This window comes from Eumetopias jubatus, unplaced genomic scaffold (genome assembly GCF_037043125.1).
Source record: "Eumetopias jubatus isolate StellerSeaLion01/CBP00866 unplaced genomic scaffold, mEumJub1_p1.0 scaffold_4, whole genome shotgun sequence".
Classification (NCBI taxonomy): domain Eukaryota; kingdom Metazoa; phylum Chordata; class Mammalia; order Carnivora; family Otariidae; genus Eumetopias; species Eumetopias jubatus.
This window is the reverse complement of record NW_028274810.1, coordinates 92516552-92532219: the sequence shown is the minus strand read 5'-3', so window position 1 is coordinate 92532219 and position 15668 is coordinate 92516552. Positions and strand designations below refer to the sequence as shown.

Here is a 15668-nt window from a genome sequence, read left to right as displayed (position 1 = left end):
TCCTGAGGACACCAGGGGGTTGGAGGCACCGCGATCACACCTTACTCTGCTTACTCTGCCAGCTGAACTCCTGAAAGTGACCAAAATGAGGCGAGGCCATGTGGGTGCAAAACCCCAATCACAGCGCAGGGCTCAGAGCAAAGGGATCTTTTTCAAACCTAATTATGTCTGAATATGATACCCCTTCTGGTATTTAGACCTAAATATAAAGATACAAAGGGCTCAGTTGTTTCTGAAAAGTGCAAGTGTTTCTTTTCTTTTTCTGGCAACATCATCCCTTCATCTCTTTCTTTGTTTCTTTTGAGGAGTCAGTGTTTCTTCTGTTTCCAAGTTTAAAGGCATCCAGGGGGTCTGTGATGGAAATCCCACTCCAGTAAGTCTAGCCCCACTTGCACGGTGGGGCCCCTGCCCCTGTCTTCCTTCCTTGGTAGCAGGTATCTCATTCAGGAGCTTAGCCGCTCTGAATCTCGGCTTCCCCTCCTATCAAGTGAGTCTAAAATACCTATCAGTAATTTCAAACATTTATTAAGAAGTTACTCAATGCCAAGTGCTGTTTTCTTCAAGGTCTTCACGGGTATTCCATGATTTAACCCTCACAAATTGAGAGGCTCTGCTATTGCTTTAGAGACAGAAACAAGAGTCAGAACAGCTTCCTTGAACCCACAGAGCCCTCAGCTTCACAGACTTGGGGGGACCAACGGAAACAGTGCAGGTAAAGCTGCTTGATACTGTAAAATGCTTTGACAGCGAAACACAGGGCTCTTGTTATATTTGCAACGCTAAGGGTCCTCATATGTGGCTCGCTTCCCACACAGGACAACAGAGGAGGACTCAGGGTCCCCCATCATCCCAAGGAGCGCCCCCCGCCCCGTTCCGGCAACAGCTCTCTCTAAATGCAAGTGGTCTTGAGGTGGCCCATCAGAAATCAGGCTAATTCTGATAACAGCAGGACTTGGAGTATGAACAATAGCTCCGTTGAGCCTGGAGAATTTGGCAGGCACAGAGCTTTGGCTAGATTTACTCCCTGTGACAGTTTCCCAGGAGAACTTCAAACTGAGCATCCTGTGCAGAGCCCCAGGCCAGTTCATCAGGCATCTTGGCTACTTCTGCCCCTCTCTGGCCGGATTCTGGGGGAGGCTGTAAGGCTCCGCCCTGACCAGGCCTGGTCCCAGCCAGCCTCCCTTCCAAGGGCCGCAGGGAGATTTTTAAATTAGGTTCCATCTCTACAAGCTGGCTCCCTTTCCTCTTCTGAGTCTGCAAAAATAACCCTGTGATGGTGTAGTACAAGAAGAAGGCACACACATCTTGTAAATGAGCAGGTGATGACGCTTTGGAGAGACAAAGAAAGGGACCTGGGTGCGTTAACGGTAATGAAATCAGTGTCTCTCCGTGCGCCAGCTCCTCCTCTGTGCAGCAGCTTCTCCCTCTGTGTGTCAGCTTCTCCCTCTGTGCGCCAGCTTCTTCCTCTCTGTCAGCTTCTCCCTCTGTGCACCAGCTTCTCCCTCTGTGAGTCAGCTTCTCCCTCTGTGTGCCAGCTTCTCCCTCTGTGTGTCAGCTTCTCTCTCTGTGTGCCAGCTTCTCCCTCCGTGTCAGGTTCTCCCTCTGAGTGTCAGCTTCTCCCTCCGTGTCAGTTTCTCCCTCTGAGTGTCAGCTTCTCCCTCTGAATGTCAGCTTCTCCTTCTCTGTCAGCTTCTCCCTCTGTGTGCCAGCTTCTCCCTCTGAGTATCAGCTTCTCCTCTGTGCGCCAGCTCCTCCTCTGTGTGCCGGCTGCTCCCTGTGTCAGCTTCTCCCTCTGTGCGTCAACTTTTCCCTCTGTGCGCCAGCTTCTCCCTCTGTGCGCCAGCTTCTCCCACTGTGCATCAGCTTCTCCCTCTGTGTGTCAGCTTCTCCCTCTGTGTCAGCTTCTCCCTCTGTGTGCCAGCTTCTCCCTCTGTGTGTCAGCTTCTCCTTCTCTGTCAGCTTCTCCCTCTGAGTGTCAGCTTCTCCTTCCGTGTACCAGTTTCTTCTTTTCTGTCAGCTTCTCCCTCTGTCAGCTTCTCCCTCTGTGTGCCAGCTTCTCCCTCTGTGTGTCAGCTTCTCCTTCTCTGTCAGCTTCTCCCTCTGTGTGTCAGCTTCCCCTTCTGTGTGTCAGCTTCTCCTTCTCTGTCAGCTTCTCCTGTGTGTCAGCTTCTCCCTCTCTCCAATCTTGCTCTGTTCACATCCTGACAGGTGTCTCTCCTGGGAGCCTCCCGAGAATGCACTTCCTTTGTCTCAGAGTCTGTGTCCAGGGAGGCCAATCTAAGCCCATGTAGAGTGAGAAGCAGTGAACTCACCTTTAAAAGGAGGAGTTTGAGGGGCCCTTGAATTACCTTAAATTTGTATTCCACTCCGATTTGCTCCTCATACAACCGGACAGGTAGAGCCCATCACTTTCTTGTTTGGCAGTTGAGGAAATCAAGGCTCAGAGAGAAGGGACACACAGCCACCAAGCAGCAGGACCAGGACGTAACCTCTGGTCCCAATCTCCAAATTCGGCGCTCTTTCCCCCTCACCAGGCTCCTGCCTAGACCTCTTGCCCGTGTGGCCTTTTGAGGGTGACAGAGCATTTTCACAGACACTGGCCTCCATGGCTATGACAGGGCACGTTTCTCTCCTCTGACTGCTCATTTGCAGGTTCTTTGGATTGTGCTGAACTGAAAGCAAGATCACAGGGCTGGAGGCCCAGGGACGTGAGGAAGGGCAAGAGCATGGGCGGCAGGGAGCATGGCATGGACTCTAGTGTCAGCTTCTAGCGTGGCAGTGGCGGGTCGGCAGGTCTCTGTGAGCAATGCTCTCAGACCCATCAATTCATCTGACGCAGACAATGCTGAAACGTTGGTTGGCTTTTCTCCCCATGGAGAAAATAAGGAGGGAAGAAACTGTGAGCTCCATAAGTCAAAGATCACGCTATTTTGTTCACCTCTTTATTCCCAGTGCCTACCGGCACATGCAGGGCCTGGCACACACTTGTACTGGTGGTGAGGACGAGTCACTTTTGTGTCACACTTCTACACCCTGCGAGGCTTCTGAGCACTTCACAGTAAGTCCTCACGGCCCCCAGCTGGAGAAGCACTGCTATCACCTTCATTGTGCCGATAAGAAAGCCAGGCATGGAGAGATGGGAAATAAATACATATTTGAGGAATGAATGAATGATCAGAGTCCGATCATGTTTCGAGTTACAGAAATAGAAACAAAACCATATACTACCGAGGGCCAGCATGGGCTAAGCAGGGTTTGTGGATTATCTCCCTAAATCCTCTTCCAATATTCCCCATGTGGCCTAGATGATCAACCCCAGTTTCTAGATGGGAGAACAGAGACTGGCGGGGGGTGGGTATTTTGCCCTGCAAAGTGACGGAGCCAGGACTCGACCCAGGTGTGTGGGTGTCAAAGGCAGCATCCCGAACCCTGAGCTGTTCTCCTGCTTCCCTGCGGGGCATTGCGCCAAGGGCTCTACCTATCCCAAAACAGCGCTAGGAAAACAAAACCTAAATGGCCCGAGCATCCGAGCAGATGCCACAAGCCTTCCTATTTGAGACACGATCCCAGCAAGGGGTCAGCCTCCTTTTCTCAGACGCAGCGGTTGAACAGGAAGGGAGTTATAGTGGAGGCTGACAGGAGTGATGAAAACAATAACGGACCAAGCCTACGAACCTGGGGCCACTGAGTATAGGGGCAGATGGTTCTAGCTACAGCAACATCGTTGCACCTGGAGTGGTTGTTGACTTCAAGTCATCAAGAAAAGGCTGCATCGTGTAGGAGACTGCCAAGCTGCAGGGCAAATAACTCCAGATTCTCTGTCAGAGAAGAGGGATGGAGCAGGGCACCACCACCTCCTGGGAGAGTCTTTAAGGTTCCTGAGCCCTCGCTTCATCACCTGTGAGGTGGAGACAATGAGCCTGACCCCCCACGGACTGCCAGCAAGATTCAACAAGTTCCTGAGGTCAAAAGCCCTTGGTCAACTGTAGCCATGGTGAGGTACCATGTTTTCTATGTTCTGCTTAAGAAGACGGGGAAGGAGGCACGACATTTATGGATGTTTTCCAACAATATGGGGAAACAATAGAAACCTGCAGTACTTCAAGAGGTAGATTTCATTATCTAGAAACTTCCCTCTTGCAGGGCCTCTTGGGAAGCTGAGGCAACAGGATGCATAGTAACTATGCCAGCCTCTTGGCCTCTCTACCAGAGCATACACCCGGTCCCCCTTCTGCTTGAAGATTATCCAGGGTCTCAATCAACACATCTAATGGGATCGAGGGCAGAATAGTACACTGGGTATAGTCTCCAAAATCTGGAAGCTGCTAGTTCAAAAAGAGGCCAACTGCTCTGTGGGGACAAGCTGCTGAGACACTGATTTTGCCTTCAGCCCAACCCTGGGGGAGGTCATTTAGACTTCAAACCAGATATCCTTGGGGGATACCAAGTGGCAGCCAGCCGGGTCCCTCGGTGGAAAAGCCAGCTGTGGAATCAGCATTGTCTCTTAATTAATTTAACTTTCATTTGCTGAGCGCCTACCATGAAGCAGGCACTATGTGGGCAAAGCAAGGGACTCAGACACAGGCAAGTTCCTAGCCTAGAGGAGCTCAGGAGGAGCTGGAGGAAAGGCACACGGGAGGAGGAAACCAACATGATAATGAACACTAACCCTCACCGAGCATTTACCACGTGCCTGGCACTGTGCTAAGACCTTTATTTTTAATTTTTTTTAAAGATTTTTATTTATTTATTTGACAGAGAGAGACACAGCGAGAGAGGGAACACAAGCAGGGGGAGTGGGAGAGGGAGAAGCAGGCTTCCCGCCGGGCAGGGAGCCCGGTGCGGGGCTGGTCCCGGGATCATGACCTGAGCCGAAGGCAGATGCTTGACCACTGAGTCACCCAGGCGCCCCCCACACTCCCATTATTAACCACCTACATTCTATAGAGGTAGAAAGCAAGGGGCAGGGAAGTGTAATTAGCTACCCAAGGTCTGCAGCCAGCAAGTAGTGGAGCCGGGATTCGAACTCAAACTTGGACTCCAGGGGCCATGCCTACCACCTCACAACCAGCACAATAGGCGGGTACAGGTAAAGGTGCCATGTGGGAATGCCGGGGTGGGGGTGGGCTCTGGAGCACGGGGTGGAATCAGCCAGATTGGGGTTCTGGAACTGCTCTGCCCCTCAAGAACTTGAGGGACCCTGAGGGTCAGCTGGTTTTTTGGGGCAAAGGAGGCCAATGATGCCTTTCTGGGAAGACAGCCCTGAAGATCAGAGGAACTGACCTGGTGAGGGTGCATGGTGCCATCTTGGGCATGTTCCACTGGACCAAAAGGGATCAGCAAAAGCCCATGAGGCTTGGGGGGTGGGGAGGAGGTGGTCAGGAAAGGCCTCCATGAAAGAGGTGACTTTTTAACAGCGGCCTTGAAGGCTCAGTAAATTTGGATTGACTTCAAGGAAGGAAGCAGGGTGGGGTGGGCATGAGCAAAGACCCTGGAGATGAAAAGACTGAAGGCCCATTTGGGGACCAAGTTGGCTGGAACCCATGGAGAAAGCCAGGGAGTAAGGGAACCATGGCTGGAAAGGAGGGTGAGTCCACATTTAACCTGGCAAGGCAGGCGCCTCTGGCCATGTTTACTGAGAATCCATTTTGCACGTGTGCCAGAGACGGGGCATTATAGGGTTCATCCTTTGAAGACATGCTCTTTAAAGAAAGAGGGGAGACAAACGTAGCAAAGTCAGCTCTCTCTTTAAAGAGCAGGAAGGCACAGCAATTGGCTGGTTGGCTCCTTCCCTCCAGCCTCCCCACCGCCCTCCCCCCGCCCGGCACTGCACATTACATGACACCAGGGAGCAAAGGGCACCTGCTGCTGAATATTAAACAGACCCTAGGCATAAGCACCATTTCAGTGCATGCCCATGTGGGGACACACACATACACACACACACACACACACACAGCGAGGGGGGCAGGGGGAGAAGCCAATTTGATTTTCCAAAAGATTGCATAATTCTTAGGTGCTATTAAAATAGCTGATGAAGAATCTACTTTAATCTTTTTTGGGTGGGCGTTGAAGGCCTGAAGAGCATTGCTTAGATATTTCTGACAGAATCATTTACAGGAAATAAGCCACCACCAGCACAGAGCTGCAAAGCCAACAGCTCCTAAAACCATCACCTCCTGCACCCTCTTGGGGCCTCAGATGCCACCCTGGATGCCCAGGGCGGGTCAGGGGGTGACCCTAGCAGGGGGCGTGCCCACCAGCAGCTCCCACAGGTCAGGTGCAGCTTCACTGACACAGGAAGAAACATTGCTGCCGAAATGGTCCCCTCCTCCCGGGGCCCGAAGACCTTCCTATCAGTGTCAGTCACGTGGCACATAACCACGTCCAGCCTACACCCACTCTTCTGTTCTTGGCTCGAACTTATTGAAAACAATCTCCTTTGTAACTCTTTAGGGGCGTGTGACACGCCTCCTCAACCAAACTGTGAACATCTTGTCCCACGGCCGGAGTTATGCCCTATCGCAATCCTGTGTCCATGTGTCCGGGATACAAAAGATAACAGATATCTGGCCGCAATGCTAGGTAATGAATCCCAATTCTTTCCTCTGATAATTTGGTTCTTGGATGTCTACTAACATTATCTTCCAATAATATAGTCACAAAATTATGCATCTGCACATTCCAAGAGTCTAGAACCGTGCCTGGCAGACAATAATAGTCCAGTAAAGGCTCCTTCTGAAGCTATCTTATGAAATTAAGATAATTTCATTTTGGAAGAAAGTCTTCATCCATCAAGTTGGGATGGGCATTAGGCAAAGGAAGGGAGGAGGCAGAGTTTGGGGAGGTTGCAGAAGAATCTTCCAGGCATCAGGAACAGCCGGAGCAAAGGTCTGGAGTGTATGTGTGTGGCCCTGTGGCAGGGAACTGGCTTCGGGGCCGTCTGGAGGAGCAGTAGGTCTTGGACAGAGTCAGTTGGACAGAGTTAGAGGACGTGTCCCCTCCCATTCGAGCAGGAGGCAAGGAGGAAAGCAGGCAAACGTGTGGTCTGATGGCAGAACACTAACAAGGCTTCCGTAGGATGGCTTCTCCTTTCTCTCTGAAGAGGGAGGTGAGAATTCTTCTGCGTGGGAGGAGGGTTAGGGGAGAGGGGAGAGGTTTCAGGAGAGAGGTAAAGGTTTGAAATAACCACGGAGGAGAGAGGAGACAGAACTAAACGGGCGAGGGGGGGGAGGGGGAGTGGAAGGATTTCTGCGTAGGGTTAAGGGTCCAGGAGACCTTGGAGACCACACTTTTCTGCAAATTACGCCGACGTCCGTGTCTGGTCAAGGTGTCTTCAGGCCCTGGGTGTAGGTGGACTGATGGAGTTTCATCAGGTGGGAAGGAGGGAGAGGTAGCAGGGGGCTCGCAAGGGAATGGCCTGGGTAAAGGACCGTGGGCTGGACAGAGCAGGGAAGAAGCAGGCTTGTGGGCGGCGAGAAAGCGCAGAGGGCAATGGGCTGCGAAAGACAAATGGGGTACAGGTGACTGGGGTTGCTGGAAGTAGAGGGGGTCATGGTTAGGAGGGGCAAAGCAGGGCAGTTGTAGTTGATATCAAGGGTCCAGAAGCGGCCGGGAGTGGGGGGCTGATGTGGAAGGGAGGTCACGGACTCGGTGTTGAAGGCTTGCACTAACAGACAAGGACGAGAGGCCCCAACTCAACACAAGCCCTAAAAGCAACCACTGAGCCTGGAGGGTGCCCAGAAATCAGTCAGTCCAGCAGCTTCTCCCCAAACCGGGGTCACTGAACGAGCCGGGGCCTGCCCCCAGGTCACAGCCCACGGTGCTCCCCAGCCCGGCCCCGGGAGAGGAGCCAGGAGGCCCCCCACCCGCGCGCCCCCAGGCCAGGGCCGACCCACCGACCGGAAGCACGTGGCCCCCTCCGCCGCGTTGCCCCGGAGACGCGGGCTGTTTACCAGCCGGACGGAGGCGGGCGCCGGCGGCGGATGGAGCAGCGGCCGAGGTGAGCGCGCCCCGCCGCCTGGGGACGCGGCGGGGGCTCCCCGGCCTCGGCCCCGGTGGCGCCCCCAGGGGACAGGACGGGGCCCGGGGAGAAGCGGCCACTCCCGGGGCAAAGCCAGCCCGGCCCAGCTCACCGTTGCCGGAATGGGACAGCTCCCCGGCTCCGCGGAAGCCGAGGGGCCTGGGAAACCGCCGGGCCATGCCCTCCTGGCTGGGCAGTGCGGACGGGGGACACGGACAGACCCACAGGGCCCAAAGGACGTCCTGCACACGGAGAGACCGGAACCGGATCAGAGCCTCCTCCAGACCCATGCTCTTTCCCCCAGGCACCTCTCACTTTCTAGGCGTTCTTTCTTGCCCCTCCCCCAAATGCCTGCTGCGGCTGTTCCAGCTCAGCTCCTTTCCTTTTAGAGCTGTCCGTACGTGGAAATAATTGAGCTCTCCTCCTCCACCTCCCCCCACCCCACGCTGCTCTTGCAACCATCCCCACTGCCTTTTCCAAACCTTTGATCACTTGGTGGCTTGTGGTCCAATTTCTCCACTCCCCCTTTTAAACGTGGCACTCTGCGTGGGACAGTGCATTCTAATCATTTAGTCGGGGGTAGAGCTGGGAATGCTACCAAAGTTTTCTCCTGCTCAGGCCAACTACCATCTCCTGTTGATTCTGCTGAGTGCTTTCATCTTGAGAGCCTCACAGGGGGCGGATTGGGGTGGGGTGGGGTTGTTGGCAGGGGATAGTATTAACTGATAAACATTTTTAAAAGACCAATTCAAATGTATGCATCCTCGGTATGTATCAGCAGATGGTATGTGGGTGGGTGTATTTTACTGCATTTGCTGTGGGTTTAGATTTGGGTTGTGAGTGAAATGGGGTGGTCTGACCCTGTGCTGAGAGGTGGGCTCCTTTGGAAAGCAGGAATATGGCCTCAGCCTTTCCTGTCCAATGTTCTTCGTTTCCAGTTGATTTGGCAATTCATCTTAAGCAATGGGCACCTTTTGGCAGTTCCCTGGAAACAGTTACGAAGAATGTTTGTTTCCTGACTCCTAGCAGGCCTCTGGGGTGCAGCTATTCTGTTTAAGTAAACAGGCCACTTGCCTATTCAGCTGGCGGCTTGATGGATGCCTACACCTAGATCTTGTCAAATCACTTTGTGGTTGCATGGCTGCCAGGCCCGGAGGTGGGGAAATGAGCTGAGCCGGGCTAATGATGGGCACTGCCCAAGCCTTCCTGGACCCAGGGGTGTGGGCAGAGTTTGGGACCCAAGGTGTGGGTACAAAGGCACAGTTGGCCCAGGTCCCCAAACACCTGTCCCCCCCCCCCCCCCCGGCTTCCCTTCTCTATGGAATAGATGCTGGGGAGAGTTGGTGCTCCCTCCGTGTAACAGATGGTCCCTGCGTTCAGGAGGAGGCAGTGGGTTATGAAAGCAGGTTCGATGGAACGGTTTTACCTGAAGGAGGTGTTAATCTCTAAATAACCATGAGTGGGCTTATAGGAATTAGTCATAATTGAGGTTTTTTTTCTCTGAGATAGCTCGCAGTCATGTTATCTTATGACCAGGGTGTCTTGAATATGACACCCCCTGAACATGGATAATTATATAGTACCAAAAGGTATAGAAAGTGCATGCACATACTCAAGTTTTACTGTTAAAAATAATCCAGCAGAGAGCCTGCGAGAACACATGACTTTCCTCATCAAAGTTGTTAAGGAAGAGGTTTCTAAGTTACCAAACTTACTGACAGTTAAACCTTACCGAGGCATGTGTGGGAGTTAGAAGCCAAGTCTGTGATAATTCTGTAGAAGCTGTGGCAAATTAATAGCCATTCCTGGAGGGGGGGGCGGCGAGAAGGGGAGCTCGTTCCCAAATTGAGCTTATCTGTGGCAGAACAGTTGGACAATTATGACCTTCTCGTGTCATCCTGAGTTAAAGTGCAGAGCTGCTTAATTACAAGTGAAAGACTTTAGAACTAAACCAACAGGGGAAAAACCACATTCTTCACAGTTGATCAGAAAATAGATTAAATTAACAAGGAGATGGACCGGCTTTTTTTCATGCCAAGGAGAAGGTTCCTGAACTCCCAGCAGCCAGATTGGGTGTGAAAACCTAGTGAGAAGTGGAAAATGGGAGTGTGGAAAGACCCAGTCTGTGGATGGAATGGAGCAAACATAGAGGCCTTTAAGTTAAGAAAGGGAGGGTAGCTTTCGAACTGGCTAGTGCCTTGGGAACATAGGGGAAGACTGTGTTTTGTTTGGGTATGGTTTCAGTGGACAGTAAGAGGATACTTTCTAAAATTTGGCAACGTGGGTAAGAGGCACAGAACGATAATGTTAGAATGCAAAGCTACGGGGCTGGAATTGCATTGCTCAGGATTGTGAGGCGAACGTGATAACCACTACACTACGGAAACTGCATTGCTCAGGATTGTATGACTAAGGTAGCTTGGAGTAAGTCGGTTTGAGGTTAGGATGCAATTAAAGTGGGGCATTAGAAGGCATTTCTTAGAAAAAGCATTATTTTGCATTTTTGAGGCAAGTTCATAGGCAGTAGCTCGCTGAAATCAACCTTCCGGCATTATTGTGCAGCGGGTGGGGCAGGCGCGGGTCCCAGGATTTGCCTGGCTGGTCAGAGGTGACTAGGAGCAGAACCACCGAAGGCCCCCTGGGGAAAAAGCTCTGCAGCAACAGGTAGGGCTTTTGGACCAAAATAATAGAAAGCACTAAGCAAACAGAAAACCAAACACAAAAGCAAAAGAACCTTAACTCTTTTTTTTTTTAAATTTTTATTTATTTATCCGACAGAGAGAGACACAGCGAGAGCAGGATCACAAGCAGGGGGAGAGGGAGAGGGAGAAGCAGGCTTCTCACTGAGCAGGGAGCCTGGTGCGGGGCTCAATCCCAGGACCCTGGGATCATGACCTGAGCCGAAGGCAGACACGCTTGACGACTGAGCCACCCAGGCGCCCTAACCTTAACTCTTCTTCTTCTTCTTCTTTTTTTTTAAGATTTTATTTATTTATTTGACAGAGAGAGACACAGCGAGAGAGGGAACACAAGCAGGGGGAGTGGGAGAGGGAGAAACAGGCTCCCCGCTGAGCAGGGAGCCCGATGGGGGGCTCGATCCCAGGACCCTGGGATCATGACCTGAGCTGAAGGCAGACGCTTAACGACTGAGCCACCCAGGCGCCCCTAACCTTAACTCTTTTTAAGCCTTGACTACACATGCACCGAGCCCGGTGCTTATAGCCGTGGTTACATGATTTTGTATTACTGTCTTCCTGTTGCGGATAAAGGGACTGACCTGAGAGGTATTTAAATAATGTCTTCAAGGTCGTATGGCTAATTCTATAGATGAGGAAAGAGATGTATCAGAAGGGTAGAATGGCGGTCCCATGGTGACTCAGCTAACTCTCGGCAGAGCCTGCAATAGAACCCCGGACTTAGGACATCAGGTCCTGGTTCCTTTGCACTCAGACATGCTGCTGCTTGGGGACCATGACGCACTGGGAAATTACCAGAAGGGCTTTAGAGGATGGGGAGACACCCAGTCAGCCTGTGCAGTGGTGGTCAGGATTCCAAGGGAGGACGGGAGCCCTAGACGCCCCACAGTGTCCAGGGAAGGATGTAAGTAGGGCGTGGTAGGGGGAGGTGGTGGTAATTGAGTTAATGAAGGGGCCACCTAGATGGTGAGGAGGGGAGAAAGAGACCCGATCTGGCAATTAGGGCCTGCACAGAAGAATGCCCATGCCTCCTACCGAGCTTGGGAACACGGGCCTTCTGTGGGATTTGGCTAGCACGCATGAACACCCGCAGTGGGAGATGCACATACAGAGGCCCTCAGAGGGTTCACCAGGTAGCTGGGAAGACAGAAGGCGAAGCCTGGTCCTCCAGAACATGGCCGGGTGTCACAAGACCTGGTTTCTAGTTCAGGCTCTGCCAATAGCTGGCTTTGTGACTGGGGGGCAGTTGCTCTGACCCTCTCTACATCGTAGGATTAGCGTGTGCCCAGAGCCCCCGGTGGAGTTGGTCTAAGACCAATGGTTTGGTACACGATGGCCCACTGCCAGTTTTGTGTGGCTTGTGGGCTAAGAATAGGCTTTATACTTTTAAATGGTTGGGGAAAAAAATAAAAAGAAGAGGAATCTTTTGTGCCACATGAAAATGATATGAAATTGAAATGTCAGTGTCCATAAACGAAGCTTTATCAGCACACAGCCACACCCGTTCATTTACCTGCTGTCTGCGGCGGCTGTCACACCCCAAGGGCAGAGCTGTGGACTTACGACTGACCCCGTGGCCAGCAAAACTGAAAATATTGGCTATCTGGCCAATATTTACAGAAAAGGCTTGCTGGCCCCTGGTCTAGAACCTGTGTACCTCCCGGTGAGTTCTGGCCAATGGGCCGAGATCAGCCATGGTGCCCCCCTCCCCTACCCCACACCCCTGGTGACAAAGTTAGGGCGGTGGAGGGATTTTTTGACATTAAGTGATTTGTGCAGAGACACCTTGGGGATTACTGTTACTGTTAATCGTAACTAAAAGGGTGACAAAGCTGAATGAAAAGAGGAAGGAAAAGGAAGGAAGGTCCAACTGTGGGTAGAAAGAGAGAGTCAGGATAGGCCCAGGGAAGAGAGGAAAAACGGGTCAGTGGCTTTGAGGGCAGGGCTGAATCATTGGAAGAGAGATCACATGGCTCCCAAATCCTGAAAACATGTTCAGAAAAAGTTAGCCAGTCCCTGCTCTGGATTGTGACACGGCTTGTTGCTTCTCATCCCTCTGGTCTCTCAGCTTAAAGTATCCCCTACCCCCGTAAGAATAAGAATTTGTCTCCCCCCCCCGCCCCCCCCCCCCGCCAACAGTCACTCTCTGGTGCCTACTTTGTTTGTTTTCTTCACGTCAATTATTACTTATTGAAAATACCTCTTTACTGGTAGGCTCGACACCTGTCTTCCCTCACTCTTGGTTCACTGATTTTTCCAAGTGATTGGAATGACTGATAGAGCAGAGGAATGAATGGCAGCCGGGGCCCCTCCCCCAATGCCCGAAATCCAGAGAGAAGCCCTCCTGGCCAGTTGGCACTAATTCCGGCCCCTGGGGGTGAATGGCTCGGAGGCAGGAGTCCTGGGAAGTGTAATCCGCGGCTTCTCTTCTCTCCTGCTTCCTTAGGGGTCTGGAGAAGCAATGGTCACAGAAGCCCCTGTGAACCTAGCCCCCCCTGAACGCAGCACCGTCGGCAGCTCGACAGCTGACAGCTTCATCTGGCAGCCAAACTCGGCCAACATGCATGTCCTCAGGCCCAAGTCCGCCAAGGGACGGACGCGGCCCAGTCTGCACAGACCACAGGGCACAGAGCTGTGCCCTCACCGCACGCCAGCCTCCCTCCCTCCAGCCATCCCCTGCGAGTCGCCAAGCGGCCGGAGACCGGGAGCCTGCGCACCCAAGTCTCCAAACTCGGGAGCTCCTGATGAGATCCCTGAGCTGCTGCAACAGGTGCCAGGTGGTGCATCCTCTTCTCTCAATAAATACCCAGTCCTCCCTTCCATCAACAGGAAGACCCTGGAGGAGGGGTCTGTGGAAGCAGTAGCTAAAAAGGCCGGCTCCCTGCAGCTGGGCAGCATCCAGGCTCTTGACCAAGAGGAGACTGGCACTGTGAAGACAAGTGAAGAAGATTCCAGAGCTCCTGCTTGTTCCCCAGAGAGGAAAGTCATCGTCGAGACCAGGAGACAGACCTCCCCCAGGGCTGGGGACGTGGAGGAGACATCAGATCGAGAGCCGAGGCTTCTGCTGGCCATCAGATCGCCGTCGGGCCAAAGGTTCGTTCACCATTTCCGGCCCACCGACGCCTTACAGACCGTTGTGGCCGTGGCCGAACACCAGAACCAGGCCAGCTACCAGCCCTGCAGTATCGCAGTGATGGGGGTGCCCAGGAGACGTTTCTTTGACCTCACCAGATCTCTGCAGGAGTGCAAAATCCTGCACAAGTCGGTGCTGGGCATTTCTCAGGAAGAAGGGGAGGGGGAGCCCTGAGTCCACAGTCCCCCAGCTGGGATCCTGGGTCTCTGAGTAAGGAGCACGCTTGGGTGCTGTGGCCTTCCCGGTAGCTCGGTAGCAAGTGCCATGTGAACCTGGTGCGGCTGTGATCCTTGGGACTCATCTTCACAGCCCCTCCTCTGAAGGAGTGAAGTTTGCACATGCGCCAAGCACACTGAGAAGGTTCTCCTCCAGTCGTTAAATTGCCTCCACCCCTGGAGTGGACTGGCAAGTTACCAGGGCTGTTCCTGTAACCACGGTGACCAGGTCTTCCCCTTCCCCGAGTTCTGGGTCCTTTCTGGAGCACCCGCTTGCCTTTACAATGAACTCTCACTCTCTTGAAGCCAATGGTTTGCCTTTCTGTATTTGATGCAGGATTAAATACTTCCCAGAGAGGATTCTAGTCTGGTAAATAACCAGGGCTCAGGAAATGTCGAACTGGCATTTGTATTTCTTGCAAACATCTTTAAGAAACAGGCAGTTGACACTATCTTGGAAGCAGCCCCTTTGCTGGGCTTGGGTGGCTAGCGTTTCTTGGGGATTACTGTTTGTGTGATGTGGCTTCAGAGGAGAGAAGTCTTTTGCTAATACAAATCCCCCAACACATCAACGTTTCTGAAATAGTCTGAGAGCTAGAAAGTAAACTGCTTGCACCACCATGGGTTAGCCAAGTAGCCACTTTTAAATAGAGAAAAAGTAGGTTGGCAAATATCGGTGGCTACTCTCTGTATGCAGTACTCTTCCCAAACTGAGAAACACCGCTGTAATCTGATTTCCTTTGCTTTTGTCACTAATGGAATCTTTTTGTTTTTAAACTGTACAAACCTACAAGTCTGTACAAGTTTGCCCCGAAGGCCCCCTTGGCTTATCTGGGTATGGAGACGTGGTTTCAGTGTCTCGCCTCCTTCCAACAGAGACTCCCTGGAGCGGGGACCACAGTGCCCCTGTTCTGTGATTTCGGAACCTCCGGGAGGACAAGGGTGCCCCCATCGGGCGTCACTTGGCTGCACCTGTGCTGAGAGACCATGTGCCCTCGTGTCTGTCTGATTGAATGCCTTAGCCCGTAGCTGTGTTGAAGACCATGGGCTCTCGGCTTTCCAACTCTGAAGTGGTGATGTGGACAATTTGCCAAAGTTCTCTTGTATTGGGAGTTCAGCAAGCCTTCCAGCTCTCGCTCAGGATCCTCTTTGTAGTCAAATCACCATTCAGAGTGGGGAAGCTGGTCCCTCAAGAGCTCAGCCATCACGAAGTGCTGAGTACGGATGTGCTCTCCCTGCCCCTGGGTACGCAGAGAAGGCAGGGGTTCTAGACGCCTATCAGCGTGGCAGCCTCAGCAGCAAGTGCGTCTTGTACCTAGATAAGGAAGGCAGCTGGAAATGTTAATTCCAGCAACTTGATACTCAGCCATGGAGATTAATGCCAACATCATTTCCCCTAAAGAAGGCTCGCCTTGTCCTTCCTGCATCCCACACCACCCAGATCACTCGAGAGTGGGTCCTTTCAGAATGTGTGGTCCAATTTCCTAATACCAGCTTGGTTGCAAAGGTCAGCTGGGGCTTGCAGGGCCTCGGGCAGGCACATGCAGCTGGCCACCTCTCCCAACCAGCGACCATGGCGGAGGGGACTGGGGGGTCGAGCC

The 15668-nt window shown here is 52.6% G+C and overlaps 1 protein-coding gene across 1 annotated transcript; it reads left to right on the top strand.

Annotated features, from left to right (window-relative positions):
- The first annotated feature begins 13173 nt into the window (after positions 1-13173).
- On the top strand, positions 13174-14380 carry UBXN10 (UBX domain protein 10). Its single transcript, XM_028096893.2, has one exon. The coding sequence runs from the start codon at positions 13181-13183 to the stop codon at positions 14024-14026; it is 846 nt and encodes a 281-aa protein (XP_027952694.2). The 5' UTR covers positions 13174-13180; the 3' UTR covers positions 14027-14380.
- The last annotated feature ends 1288 nt before the right edge of the window (positions 14381-15668 follow it).